General features: G+C 41.4%; 1 protein-coding gene across 2 annotated transcripts; it reads left to right on the top strand.

Moving 5' to 3' along the window:
* On the top strand, positions 11,011–13,698 carry LOC109842903 (cytochrome c-type biogenesis CcmH-like mitochondrial protein). Of its 2 annotated transcripts, XM_020411812.1 has the most exons (5): positions 11,011–11,312; positions 11,591–11,733; positions 12,435–12,454; positions 12,525–12,636; positions 13,261–13,698. In XM_020411812.1, exons 2-5 carry the CDS (start codon positions 11,593–11,595, stop codon positions 13,438–13,440), a joined length of 453 nt encoding a protein of 150 aa, XP_020267401.1. In that variant the 5' UTR covers positions 11,011–11,312; positions 11,591–11,592; the 3' UTR covers positions 13,441–13,698. The 2 variants fall into 2 exon arrangements, 1 of the variants encoding a protein (XP_020267401.1); XR_002247431.1 differs by lacking the exons at positions 11,011–11,312; positions 12,435–12,454; positions 12,525–12,636; positions 13,261–13,698 and adding an exon at positions 12,365–12,431 and having other exon boundaries at positions 11,606–11,733.

Here is a 13,752-nt window from a genome sequence, read left to right as displayed (position 1 = left end):
AACGAAACGGATCTGGAAACAAAACCTAGGCCCAAACCGCTTCGGCGGTCGACCGTCGCGGTCGACCGCGATCCATCGCAGTCGACCGTCACGGTCGACCGCCCTCAATCCCAGAGCAGCAGCAGAAAGCAGAAACTTCTGTGGTCGACTGCGGCAGTCGACCGCGGTGAAAACAGAAACTTTTGCGATCGACCGTCACTGATCCAACTGCATAGTAACGCACGATCGACCGTCGCGGTCGACCGCCACCCTGTCTGCCCGAATTCTGAGTCTGAAGCCAATTCTACAAATCTCCACCTCGGCGAACATTTTGTCAAAACTGAGCCGACACCAAAACACCCCCAATCAATCTCAACTCATACAACCGACTGCATCTGCAAGACTGCCTACGTATCCTCTTGCCCAAGGAATCAAGCCGAACGTAGTTCATCCAAATGGCACCAACGGCCTAAACAACGAAGAATGTTCAATAAATTTAAACAGTGACCAAACTTCACACCTGGTACAACTTTGGTCAACATATCAGTAGGGTTGTCCTTAGTGTGAACCTTCTCCAACGTGACATCGTCATCATCCAATACATCACGTACAAAGTAAAACATGACATCAATGTGCTTCGTGCGAGCATGGTAGACTTGGTTCTTCACCAAATAGATAGCTGATATACTATCACAATATACCTGAATGGTCTCCTGTGCAATCCCCAAATCATCCAACAAGCTAAGTAGTCACAAAGCCTCATTCACTGCTTCAGTCACTGTCATATATTTCGCCTCCGTAGTAGAGAGCGCCACTGTAGATTGAAGAATGCATCTCCAACATATCGGTGCACCAACCAATATAAAAACATAACCTGTAGTGGACCAGTGCTTGTCAAGATCTCCGGCATAGTCTGAATCCACATAGCCAATACAATCCTGCCATGTCTCATCATTCTTCATAAATATCAACCCAACATCCACGGTACCCTTAATATACCGTAGAATCCACTTCACGGCCTCCCAATGCCCATTCCCAGGGTTGTGCATGTACCTAGATACCATGCTCACGGCCTATGACAAATCTGGCCTAGTACACACCATAGCATACATCAAGCTACCCACTGCACTGGCATATGGAACTTTGGACATGTAGTCCCGATCCTTCACTGAAACTGGTGATATCAAAGCTGAAAGCTTAAAGTGGGGAGCTAATGGAGTACTCACCACCTTGGTATTGCCCTCAAAACTAAATTTCTTCAGCATCTTCTGCAAGTAACTCCTCTGTGTAAGCTTCAATCTCCCCTTTACCCTGTCTCGTTCAATCTCCATACCCAGTATCTTCTTAGCCTCTCCCAGATCCTTCATCTCAAATTCAGATGACAACTCCTTTTTTAATTTCCCAATAGCTGAAGTGTTTCTGGAAGCAATGAGCATATCATCAACATATAATAACAAATAAATGTGCTCACCATCCTGTAGCTTGCGCATATACACACACGGGTCATAAGGGCTCCTTGTGTATCCTTGGCCAATCATAAAGCTATCAAATCTCTTGTACCACTGTCGCGGTGATTGCTTCAGTCCATAAAGAGATTTCTTCAATTTACACACCAAATCTTCTCTTCCTGCAGTTTTAAACCCCATAGGTTGTGTCATGTAGATCTCCTCATCTAAGTCTCCATGTAGAAAGGCCGTCTTCACATCCATTTGGACCAAATCTAAGTCCAGCTATGCCACCAATGCCAATAGAATCTGAATAGACGAATGCTTCACAATGGGTGAAAATACCTCGTTGTAATCAATGCCCTCAAGCTGTGCATATCCCTTGGCGACCAATCTGGCCTTGAACCGAATGTCCCTAATAGAAGATCCCTCCTTCTTAGCATACACCCACTTGCAACCAATAGCTTTCTTACCCTTAGGTAGCTTTGCAAGTTCCCAAGTGTCGTTCTTCTAAAGAGATTGCATCTCCTCCTCCATGGCATTCCTCCACCTAATAGAATCAGGGCTAGACTCTGCCTCCCTGAATGTGGCAGGAATCAAATCATCAACGACCCCCATAGATAGAGCATATGCTACCATGACATTATCATATCTAGCTGGCCGACGAATCTCTCTCCTCGGTCTATCTGCTGCAATGGACCCCTGAGTATGACCCTGCTCCTGAGCCTCACCATCCACTATATCCTCCATGTGTCTGACTGTCATCTCATCTCCTTCCAGTGTCACACTTGCAGGAGCCTCAATAGACACAGTGTTGTCTGGAGTGGGTGGAGTCACATCAACCTCCACCTGCTGCGATATCCCTCCTGTCTGATTTTTCTCCACCTGCTGAGGAACTTGAGGCTTCATCATGTACGCCTCATCAAATGTGACATCTCTGCTAATGACCATCTTCTTGTCTTGTGGATCCCATAATTTGAAGCCTTTGACACATTCTCTAAATCCCACAAAGATAGCCTTTCTCGCTCTCGGATTCAACTTTCCATCACTAACATGGAAATAAGCTGGACACCCAAATATCCATAGAGTCTCATAATCACTAGCCACAGAACCAGACCAACGCTCCATAGGGGTCTTCCCCTCTATCGTAGTTCACGGCAACCTATTAACGAGATGGCTCGCATAAACTAACGCCTTGGCCCAAAAAGATCTAGCCAATCTATTCTGCGTCATCATACATCGTATCTTCTCCAGCAAGGTACGGTTCAGCCTCTCTGCTACCCATTCTGTTACGGTGTCTCTCTAACTGTGAAGTGTCTTCTAATACCGTGATCCTAGCAAAACTGTAGAAATAGATCACTCTTATACTCTCCACCATTGTCTGAACGAAGAGTCTTCAGTCCTTCTCATCCTTCTGAAACACTAAACCAACATCCACGGTGCCTCGAACATACCGTAGAATCCACTTCACGGCCTCCCAGTGACCCTTCCCGGGGTCATGCATGTATCTCGATACCATGCTCACGGCCTGTGACAAATCTGGCCTCGTACACACCATCGCATACATCAAGCTACCTACTGCACTGGCATATGGGACCTTCGACATATAATCTCTGTCCTCAACTGAAACAGGTGACATCAACGCTGAAAGCTTGAAGTGGGGAGCCAATGGTGTGCTAACTGCTTTTGCATTGCCATCAAAGCTGAATTTCTTCAACATCTTCTGCAAGTAGCTCTTCTGTGTAAGCTTCAAACTCCCTCTCACCCTGTCTCTCTCGATCTCCATACCCAATATCTTCTTTGCCTCTCCAAGATCCTTCATCTCAAACTCGGATGATAACTCCTCTTTCAGCTTTCGAATAGCCGAAGAATTCCTGGAAGCAATAAGCATATCATCAACATATAAAAGCAAATATATGAGCTCACCATCCTGTAGCTTGTGCATATAAACACAAGGGTCATATGGGCTCCTCGTGTACCCTTGGCCAATCATAAAGCTATCAAACTATCACGGTGATTGCTTTAGTCCATAAAGAGATTTCTTCAATTTGCACACCAAGTCTTCTCTTCCTGCAGCTTTAAACCCCATAGGTTGTGTCATGTAGATCTCCTCGTCTAAGTCTCCATGTAGAATGGCCGTCTTCACGTCCATTTGGACCAAATCTAAGTCCAGCTGTGCCACCAATGCCAATAGTATCCGAATCGACGAATGCTTCACAACGGGTGAAAACACCTCGTTGTAATCAACACCTTCAAGCTGTGCATATCCCTTGGCAACCAATCTGGCCTTGAACCGAATGTCCCCAATAGAAGATCCCTCCTTCTTAGCATACACCCACTTGCAACCAATAGCTTTCTTACCCTTAGGTAGCTTTGCAAGTTCCCAAGTGTCGTTCTTCTGAAGAGATTGCATCTCCTCCTCCATAGCATTCCTCCACCTAATGGAATCAGGGCTGGACTCTGCCTCCCTGAATGTGGCAGGAATCAAATTATCAACGACCTCCACAGATAAAGCATATGCCATCATGACATCATCATATCTAACTGACCGACGAATCTCTCTCCTCGGTCTATCTGCTGTAATGGACCCCAGAGTATGACCCTGCTCCTGAGTCTCACCATCCACTGTATCCTCCAATTGCCCGACTGTCATCTCAACTCCTTCTAGTGTCACTTCTGTAGGAGTCTCAATGTACACAGTGCTGACTGGAGTGGGTGGAGTCACATCAACCTCCACCTGCTGCGATATCCCTCCTGTCTGATTTTTCTCCACCTGCTGAGGAACTTGAGGCTTCATCATGTACGCCTCATCAAATGTGACATCTCTGCTAATGACCATCTTCTTGTCTTGTGGATCCCATAATTTGAAGCCTTTGACACATTCTCTAAATCCCACAAAGATAGCCTTTCTCGCTCTCGGATTCAACTTTCCATCACTAACATGGAAATAAGCTGGACACCCAAATATCCATAGAGTCTCATAATCACTAGCCACAGAACCAGACCAACGCTCCATAGGGGTCTTCCCCTCTATCGTAGTTCACGGCAACCTATTAACGAGATGGCTCGCATAAACTAACGCCTTGGCCCAAAAAGATCTAGCCAATCTATTCTGCGTCATCATACATCGTATCTTCTCCAGCAAGGTACGGTTCAGCCTCTCTGCTACCCATTCTGTTACGGTGTCTCTCTAACTGTGAAGTGTCTTCTAATACCGTGATCCTAGCAAAACTGTAGAAATAGATCACTCTTATACTCTCCACCATTGTCTGAACGAAGGGTCTTCACCTTTCTACCTGTCTGCAGCTCCACTTTCTTCTTCCACTCCACAAATATATCCAGGACCTCATGTTTATGCTTCATGGTATATACCCAATTCCTCCTGGAATAGTCATCAATGAAAGTGACAAAATAATTTGCTCCACCAAGCGATGTGTGCTTAGAAGGGCCCCAAACATCTGTGTGAATGTAGTCTAATATACCTTGGGTATTGTGAATTACGGTGCCAAACTTCACTTTAGTCTTCTTCCCAAGAATGCAATGATCACACAGCTCCATCTTGCAGGTCTTTGCACCTTTCAATAGCCCCTGTTTTGCTAATGACGGTAGGGACTTTTTACCTGTGTGTCCAAGCCTCATGTGCCATAGTGTGGTAGTATCCTCCTCCATGGTGATAGAAGCAGCCAGACCCCCTGTAACTGTCTTGCCCTTCAAGTAGTATAGGTTATTTTTCCTGACACCTCGCATCACAACCATGGACCCCTTCATGACCTTCAAACTAGCATCCTCTAATATCACTCTATAGCCGGATGCCTCCAAAGTCCCAAGAGAAATGAGGTTCTTCGTCAACTGCGGCACGAACCTCACTTCTTTCAATTCCCTAGTCACCCCGTCAAGCATTCTGATTCTGACTAAGCCAATCCCACTAATAGGACAAACGTGATCGTTCCCCATGAGCACCACGTCTCCTCTCTTCAACTCCTCAAAGTTGGTAAACCAATCCCTCTTAGGACAAATATGAAATGTAGCTCCCGAATCAAGCATCCACTCCGTAGAGTCGGCATAACAAACTGACGGCAGTGCGGGACAAGAATAACCGGAAGAGTCCGAATCTGAAATGTCACCAACAACCTTAGCAACATTCACCTCTAAAGCTTGTACAGCTTTCCCCCTTTGCTTTCCGGCTCTATCCTTCAACTTTGGCCACTCATTCTTCCAATGTCCCTCTTCTTTGCAAAAAGCACATTGATTTCTACCAACACTCTTATGGCTACCCCTATTCTTTGATTTTGAGCGGTTGAACCTTTGACGGTTTGGACTACGGCCACGAACTGCTAATGCATCACCCGATGCCTTCTCGGATGGCTCACCATCGTTCTTCCTCAGCTTATAATTTACCAATGCCGAGGTCACCTACTTGTAGCTAACTGTAGTTCGTCCATTTATCATAGTGAGAACAAATGTACCAAACCCATCCTCCGGCAACGAACACAATAGTAACATCGCCTTGTCTTTATCCTCCACCATGATATCTACATTGGCCATATCCGAAATTAGCTTTGTGAAGTTGTTAACATGCTCCCGAATAGAAACTCCCCTCTTCATCTTGATTTGGTAGAACCTTTTCTTTAAATGAAGCCTATTCTTAATGCTCTTCGTCAAATACTTTTCATTGAGTGTTTTCCACAATCTCTTCGCCGACGTCTCATTCATCACATCATAAATAAGATCCGGCGTTAAGCATGACCGAATCACCCCACAAGCTCTACTGTTCATTTTCTTCCAAACCTTGTCTTCAACATCTTCGGGTTTCTCTTGTAGCTCAAGAGTTTCCTCCAAATTTTGTGCATCTAAGGCGTCCATTACTTGACACCTCCATAAGCCGAAATTGATCTTGCTGTCGAACTTTGGAACATCAATTTTAGTATTATTGATGCTCAAGCTTTGGATCGCCTTTGTCAAAGCCGATCCTGATGTACTTGTAGCACTTGTAGCACTTGAACTAGCCTTGCTTGTTTCAACCATATTGTAGATCTACTCTCCCAACAAGAATCCAACAGCGAATTCTTCGAATAAACTCTCAAGTCCAACCCGGAGCTCTGATACCACTTGTTGTGCGCCGCGGAAGCCGATTCAACAATTCAAGGGCACACACAAGACCCAAAAATAGATCACAATTATCACAAGCAACCCAATCACAGCAAGAACACAAGATATACGTGGTTCGGCAATGTGCCTACGTCCACGGGGTAAGAAGGGGGGAGATTTACTAATGAAATCAAGGGGGAATACAAATTAGGGTTATAAATCTTACCAAAACCCACAAATAAGCCCACTTAATCTCTCCAAATGGCTCCAACAATAGAAGCCCCAAATCTCCTCTTTCAGCAGCTTAAAATTCTCTCCCTTAAACCCTAGAAACGAGTTTAGGGTATTTATACAACTCACAAACGAAACGGGTCTGGAAACAGAACCCAGGCCCAAACCGCTTCGGCGCCCGGTCGACCGCCCTCAATCCCAGAGCAGCAGCAGAAAGCAGAAACTTCTGTGGTCGACTGCGGTGGTCGACCGCGGTGAAAATAGAAACTTTCGTGGTCGACCACCGTGGTCGACCGCCACTGATCCAACTGCATAGTAACCTTGGTGCACGAACACGATCGACCGCCGCGGTCGACCGCCATCCTGTCTGCCCGAATTCTGAGTCTGAAGCCAATTCTACAATCGAGACAAATAGTAATCAACTCCATGTCAATAAGACCTCAATCCTTGGTGAACGTCAACTGCTATATCTGTACTAAAAGTTATTGTTAATACTGACTAAGAATAAGCTAAGCCATTGTTATCAGTGCTCTAGCCTATCAAAATCTAATCATTCTATCGATTATTAATAATCTAGATTGACTTGAACATGAATTAGTTAAGCACAAGAGAAAGAATTAATAATTTAAGCAAAACTATAATAGCATCGTCATCCAAAGCAAATTAGCTATGTATGATTATGAAAGAAAAACAATAAGAAATAAATGAAAACATTTCAACAATTATAGAAAAGAAGGGAATTTTATTATTGAGAAAAACTTTTAAAAAATTTGTTCTACAAGACTACAATAATATGTCCTTCGTCTTATATAGCCAAGCATTCAGTTTGAATACAAGATGAATGATAACATGCATCTAGGATCCAATTTATAATATACAAGCCTCTTCAAAATAGTCTCCTAACATGAGTGGGATTAAAAAAAAGTATCAAAATATACCTTAAAAAAGATCCTTATGATTAAGGAAATCAATCATGGAAATCAATATGATTTATAACCTAATCCAAATAAGACTAATTATTATCATAAATTACCTAAAAGTTGATTACTTTTGAGGTTTTGCCAAAAACTAGTTTTTCTGATGGGATTTTGAGACACTGTGAATTTGGATGGCTCCATCTTGTCAACATAGGCAAATTTTATTTATTATATGTTTGATTATGCTTTTCGGATATGGAGATATTGTCTTTTCATTGCACTTAAGTTAATCATCTCATGAATACGAATTTGACTTGGCCTCCAAGTAGGGGTGCCAAACGGTATGGTTTTATTCGAACCGATCCGCATTCGTATCTGAACGGATGCGGATATGGTAAGCCATTTTTAAAACCAGTAGGATACAATTTCAAAACGGATCTGGTTTCTTTTTTTTCGAATACGGATTCGGATACGGATACGAGTGTAAGATTCGGTTGCGGATATAGATATCCACAATTTAATAAACATAAAAATTCGAGTCCATTTAGGTATCCAAAACCAACCCAAAACTCAAAACCCAAACCCAACTAAAAACCCCTAACCACCTCCACTCAACTCAATTTCTACAGAACGATTCCAGTTCGCCGCCTCGTCTTCGCCAGTTCGCCACCGCCAGTTCTCCACCTTGTCTTCGCCAGTTCGCCACCGCCAGTTCGTCGCCTCGTCTTCGCCAGTTCGCCGTCTCATCTTCGCCAGATGTTCTCTTTCTGAATTCATTTTTTGCCAAAATTAGAGTATTGGTCTCTTCTTCATCTCCACACAAATGTTCTCTGTCTGAATTCATTTTTTGCCAATATTAGAGAGAGAGAAAAAAAGCACATACATTTATAGTTCTCATGGAATAGATAGATTTGTAGTAGACATTAAATAGAATAGAAGCATACAACAAATATATGTGCTGATAGTAGTCACGGAGTAGATAGATTCACGGAAGACAAATAAAATTTATGATCAAATTTTCTCCATTTATTTGTTGGTATGAACTTTTCACAACTTTTGTGAAAAAAAATTATGATGACTGCATTAGTAGGAAAGATTATTGATACACGCTTGGTTAAATGCCTTGATAGTGGTCCTGATAGCAAGTTCAGCTCTAAAGAGAGTTTCTATCTTACCATCTGTGCTCAAAGATACACTAAAATATGGGTCACCATCATCATGAAAGGCTACAGCTCATGCATTGAGATAGTTTTTTTTTCTCTAGCATTTCAGTTCACGCTTGCCCATCGTCAATGTTTGATACCTTTGAAGAAACCTTAATCGCCAATAAAAAACTCAGTAAACAACTTAGGGAACATTTGGCAACCATGGTATTTTTGTCGTTTCTGTTATTTTTTTTAACAATGAAACGCGTTTGGCAACCGGGGCGTTTTTTTGACTTGACTCTTTTCAAAATCCAAAAAATAAACATTTTCTCAAAACACCAAAAATATGTTTTGAAATTTTGTTTTTTCATCTAAGCCTCTCGCCGCCAGCAGGCCGCGCGCCCGCCACCCGCCAGCCCGCCCGCCCTCGGCCCCGCCACCGGCCCGTCCGCCGCCAGCATAGTCGCCCGGCGCCCGTCTGTGCCCACCCGCCCGCCTCCACTCCCTGCCCAGCCGCCACCGCCCCGACCCGTTGGTCGCCACCCGTCGCCCAGTCAGCGCCACCTGGCCTGCCCGCCCGCCTCGCCCGCCGGATCACCTGTTGCCTGACCGACCCGTCGCTGGTCGCCGCCCCCGCCCTCCGGGCCTGTCGTCGCTCGCCTGCTCGGCCGCCCGCCGCTGACGCTGTCGTCGTCCGCCCACACCCGGCTCGCCCGTCGCGTTCGCTCGGTCGTTCGCGCTGCCCGCCGCCACCGCCAATATATAAATAATAACTATAAATTGTGTTTTTAAAACTTGTTTGAAAAAACATCATGACATGGTGTTTTCTACAAAAACACTACAATAAAATCACTTTGATTACCAAACACACCCTTAGTTTGCATCATATTGATTTGTCATGCTTGGCGTAGTTTTTGTTTTTCTCTGGCTTCTTAGTTTGTATCACATGATTGAACGTTTGTTGGTAAACTAAGTTTCGGTGGATTTTTTAGCAGTCTTGAGCTCATATAGAGGCCAAAGTTAAGCGTCTCATGGACTTGTCATGTTTATTGAATATACTTTTGATAGCATTTGGTTGTAATTTATACATAGGGGTATTAATTCATATCTGATTCATATCCATTTGTCGAATATCTATTTCATATCCGTGATCGTATCCGATCCGATTCTCAAATATCCGAACCGTATCCGTTTCCGATGAGTGCAGAAATGGTTAATGTTTTTTCTTACCGAAGATAATTTGTATTTGTATCCGTTTATAGAAAGCGGATATAGATATGGTAAGTGTCATATCTGAACCGTATCCGCTCCGTTAACACCCCTACCTCCAAGTAAATGAATATTACATTTTTCTCGTGATTCCTCGTTAGAGACTTGATGGATTCTTCTAGAATTTTGGTTTTTGGGCCTCAATTGCCATCTTTTGAGCTCTTCTTCATTTAAAGCTTTTTTCTTCTTGTAAATACATTAAAAATATCCTAGTAGCAATTAAATGGTACAAAAATATTGGTAAATGGATTTATGAAAATGATGTGAAATGTGTTAATCAATGTGTCATATACAAGCCAACTACAATACAGGCCTTCAACGTTTCAAATAATAATTTATGTGCATTAAACTTTATAGCATAAAAATCAATATAAATTGTTTCAAACATTTATTTGTAAATATCTAGATAATTATGAATAAAACTTCACTATAACTATGTGTATGTGTCGTTTCAGATTTGGAGGCTAATTTGAAAATATGAAAGATGTTGGATACTAATTTCACAATGCAAAGATTTTTGGGAGTAATTTAAAATATTATACACCGGGGACTATATAGGGCAGATTGGGAGACTAATATCCAAAAAACCCCTCGTTTGCTTTTTCTCACAAGTTTCTTTAAGGGTAAATATCAGAAAACCCATCCCTCACTTTGGACGATTAAAGATGACCTCTATAACTTCGAAAATATTAGAAAAAACCCTCTTTTAAGTTTAGTTGTTATCAGAAAACTCCTTTTAACTTTGAGATTTTATTAGGGAACCCCTAAAAGCGATGGTTTTATGGGAGATTTATGATAAAATCTCAAGGTTAAAAGGGGTTCTTTCACAAGATTTTAAGGTCTAAGGGGGTTTCTGATAATCTCTATAGAGAGTTTTACGATGTTTTGAAAGTTACAGTGGTTTATCTGATAATGCTCCAAAGCCAAACGCGCTTTTCTGATATTTAGCATTTTTCTTTCGAAAATGCTATTTGACACGCGAGATGGGCGCTTGACAAATAGCAAAACCTTTTTTGTTTAATCCTGGTCCTGGAACTCAGTACAAAGTTTGTGTATATGCACAACCAAACACTGCCCGAGACGAGCGCACCTAAATATTCACCCGATAAGGACGTTAATTTCACCGGCCAAATCCGAATCATTTCGGCCTCGCTATCAGCTGTAACGTTTCGGTTTCGGCCTATTTATATCCCTCAATCAACTGTAAAAAGACGATTTTAGAGAAAAATCCAAAAAAGGTAGCATTTTGTCCAATTCTTTCTCTATTCATCAATTATATATCCCTCATCAAGTGCATGGGTGTTCCAAATTTCGTTCATTTATTTCAGTTATCATGAGCTCACTATTTTGCACACAACCTGTTTGATAAAATCTTCATACGAGTCACTAAAATATTTTAGTATTCTAACTACTCGGTACAATGCGCTAATGGGTTATTTATAACTTTAGTTGAAATGTATCAGTTTTGGTATTTTAGAAGTGTTGAATAATTGTGGCAATTTTGAGATTTGAATAGTGATGGGGAGCGAAGAGGACAACAAGAAGACCCAGACAGTCGAAGCTCGAGCTAGAAGCATTAGCCACAATGTTCGGTGCACCGAGTGCGGGAGCCAGTCCATTGAAGATTCACAAGCTGATGTTGCCGTTCTTTTGAGGAAGGTGATGACCTTCATCTATTAGACTCCTGTTTATCTTTCCTTCGATACATGACATAGAAAAATAATGCAAATGCTTAATGAAATGGGAAAGTTTTTGATGCACCCTTTATAACCTAAACATAGTGTTGATCATATATTGTCCTGATTTTCTCTGTTTTCTTTTCAGCAACTTAATTTTAGGTTTCTGTATTTTGAAGGGATTAACCAGGGAGAAATTATTAAGAGAGTAACGCAGCGAATAATCTTGGAATATTGATGCTTAATGGGCAAATGCCTTCCTAATGCCATCAGTCTAACTATCATTTGAAATAAAATATAAGAAAAAACAAGGTCAAAATCAAACAAATGAGTGAAAGATTTGTCGTAGTAAGTTAAAACCTCTCAATTTTTATTCTCTCAATCACATATATTTTGTTGGAAGCTTAACAGCGAAAAGAGATTTGAATACTTTGAGCAGTAAGGTCAGATGTTAAATGAAAGAAGTACAGAACAGAAGCAATTTATTGAGTGATATGATAGAATAAGTTTTGTAATCTATGTGAAATCTCATTTGTTTTATGGATGCAATTGCATCCCTGGTTTTAGTGTGGCAATGTTGATAATTAATTTCTCTCTTTCTTCTTCTGTTGCAGCTTATTAGAGATGAGATTAGGTCCGGTAAAAGTGATAAAGAGATATATAAAAAGCTTGAAGATGTTGCAGCTTATTAGAGATGAGATTAGGTCCGGTAAAAGTGATAAAGAGATATATAAAAAGCTTGAAGAAGATTTTGGGGAAACAGTACTCGATTAGGTCCGGTAAAAGTGATAAAGAGATATATAAAAAGCTTGAAGAAGATTTTGGGGAAACAGTACTCTACACACCTCGTTTTGATATGCAAACTGCAACTTTGTGGTTATCACCAGTAAGTAATTGTGAAAACTGCCATTCTTGAAGTATATCAAATAATTCTTCGTTCTTATGGAGAATAAAAATATATTTTTAATACCAAAGATAAGTTTGTCAGGATGCAGCTCCCACTACGCTACTGCTTCTAATTCCTCTATTCAGACTACATGCCTAAACCAAAATCTGCTTTTAGGGACACACATGCTCAATCATACATCACAGGATATATGCTCACTGGCACCTGTCTGCAAAGGAAATGTATTAAGATGTTAATCTTAATTTTCTCTTCCAATATATGCATTCTGGAACTGTTTGGTCACTGTGGAGAGTTGTTGCTTCCAGTATTTGCTTGTTTGAAAATAGTGTAGAAAAAAGCAAATCAACAATAATTTCAAGAAAATTGTCTTCTATGTTGTTGCTATCTTTCCCACTATGAAAGTGATTTTGAGATGAGAACCCACAACCTCATTTCTTTCTTTTTCTTCCCTCCAACTGAATGGTCTAAAATTTTCTTATAGTCAAGGATACGGATACACTTTACTTACAACATAAACATGGCACGTGCAATTTGCATGGCTTTCTAAATGTTAAAGGTTAAAGATACGCTGATAAGTTATTGATATTTTAATTAATACGGCAGGTTATTGTTGCGGGGGTAGCTGCTTGGGTGTGGGCCTATCAGAGGCATAGGCAGAAAACTAATGTGCACATCATGGCTCTGAACCTTGTGAGAGGTGTTCCACTGACTCCCAAGGAAAAGGAAACAATGCTAGATCTCCTCACACATCCCCCTCCACCTAGAAGGTGGTGGTGGGGTTAATGACTCGTTGTCAATAAGAATTTTTATATCCTAGATAGACATTCAGTATTTCTTTTTTAATAGGATCAAAATTTTCATGCTACACTGATGGTTTCTCCATGCTTGCTGCATTTGGACCATAACCTTGTTAGCATAATATTCATATCATTGCGACTTGTATTTTCTACATGTCGGCATACGGTTTCTCCATGTTTGCTACATCTGGACCATAACCTTGTTAGCATAATATTCATATCATTGCGACTTGTATTTTCTACATGTCAATATCTAGTTTTGTAATACCATTCTAAATTGATTGGTTTGTGATATAAT

Source organism: Asparagus officinalis, chromosome 5, assembly GCF_001876935.1.
Source record: "Asparagus officinalis chromosome 5, Aspof.V1, whole genome shotgun sequence".
Classification (NCBI taxonomy): Eukaryota; Viridiplantae; Streptophyta; class Magnoliopsida; order Asparagales; family Asparagaceae; genus Asparagus; species Asparagus officinalis.
This window is presented reverse-complemented; position numbering and strand designations above follow the sequence as displayed.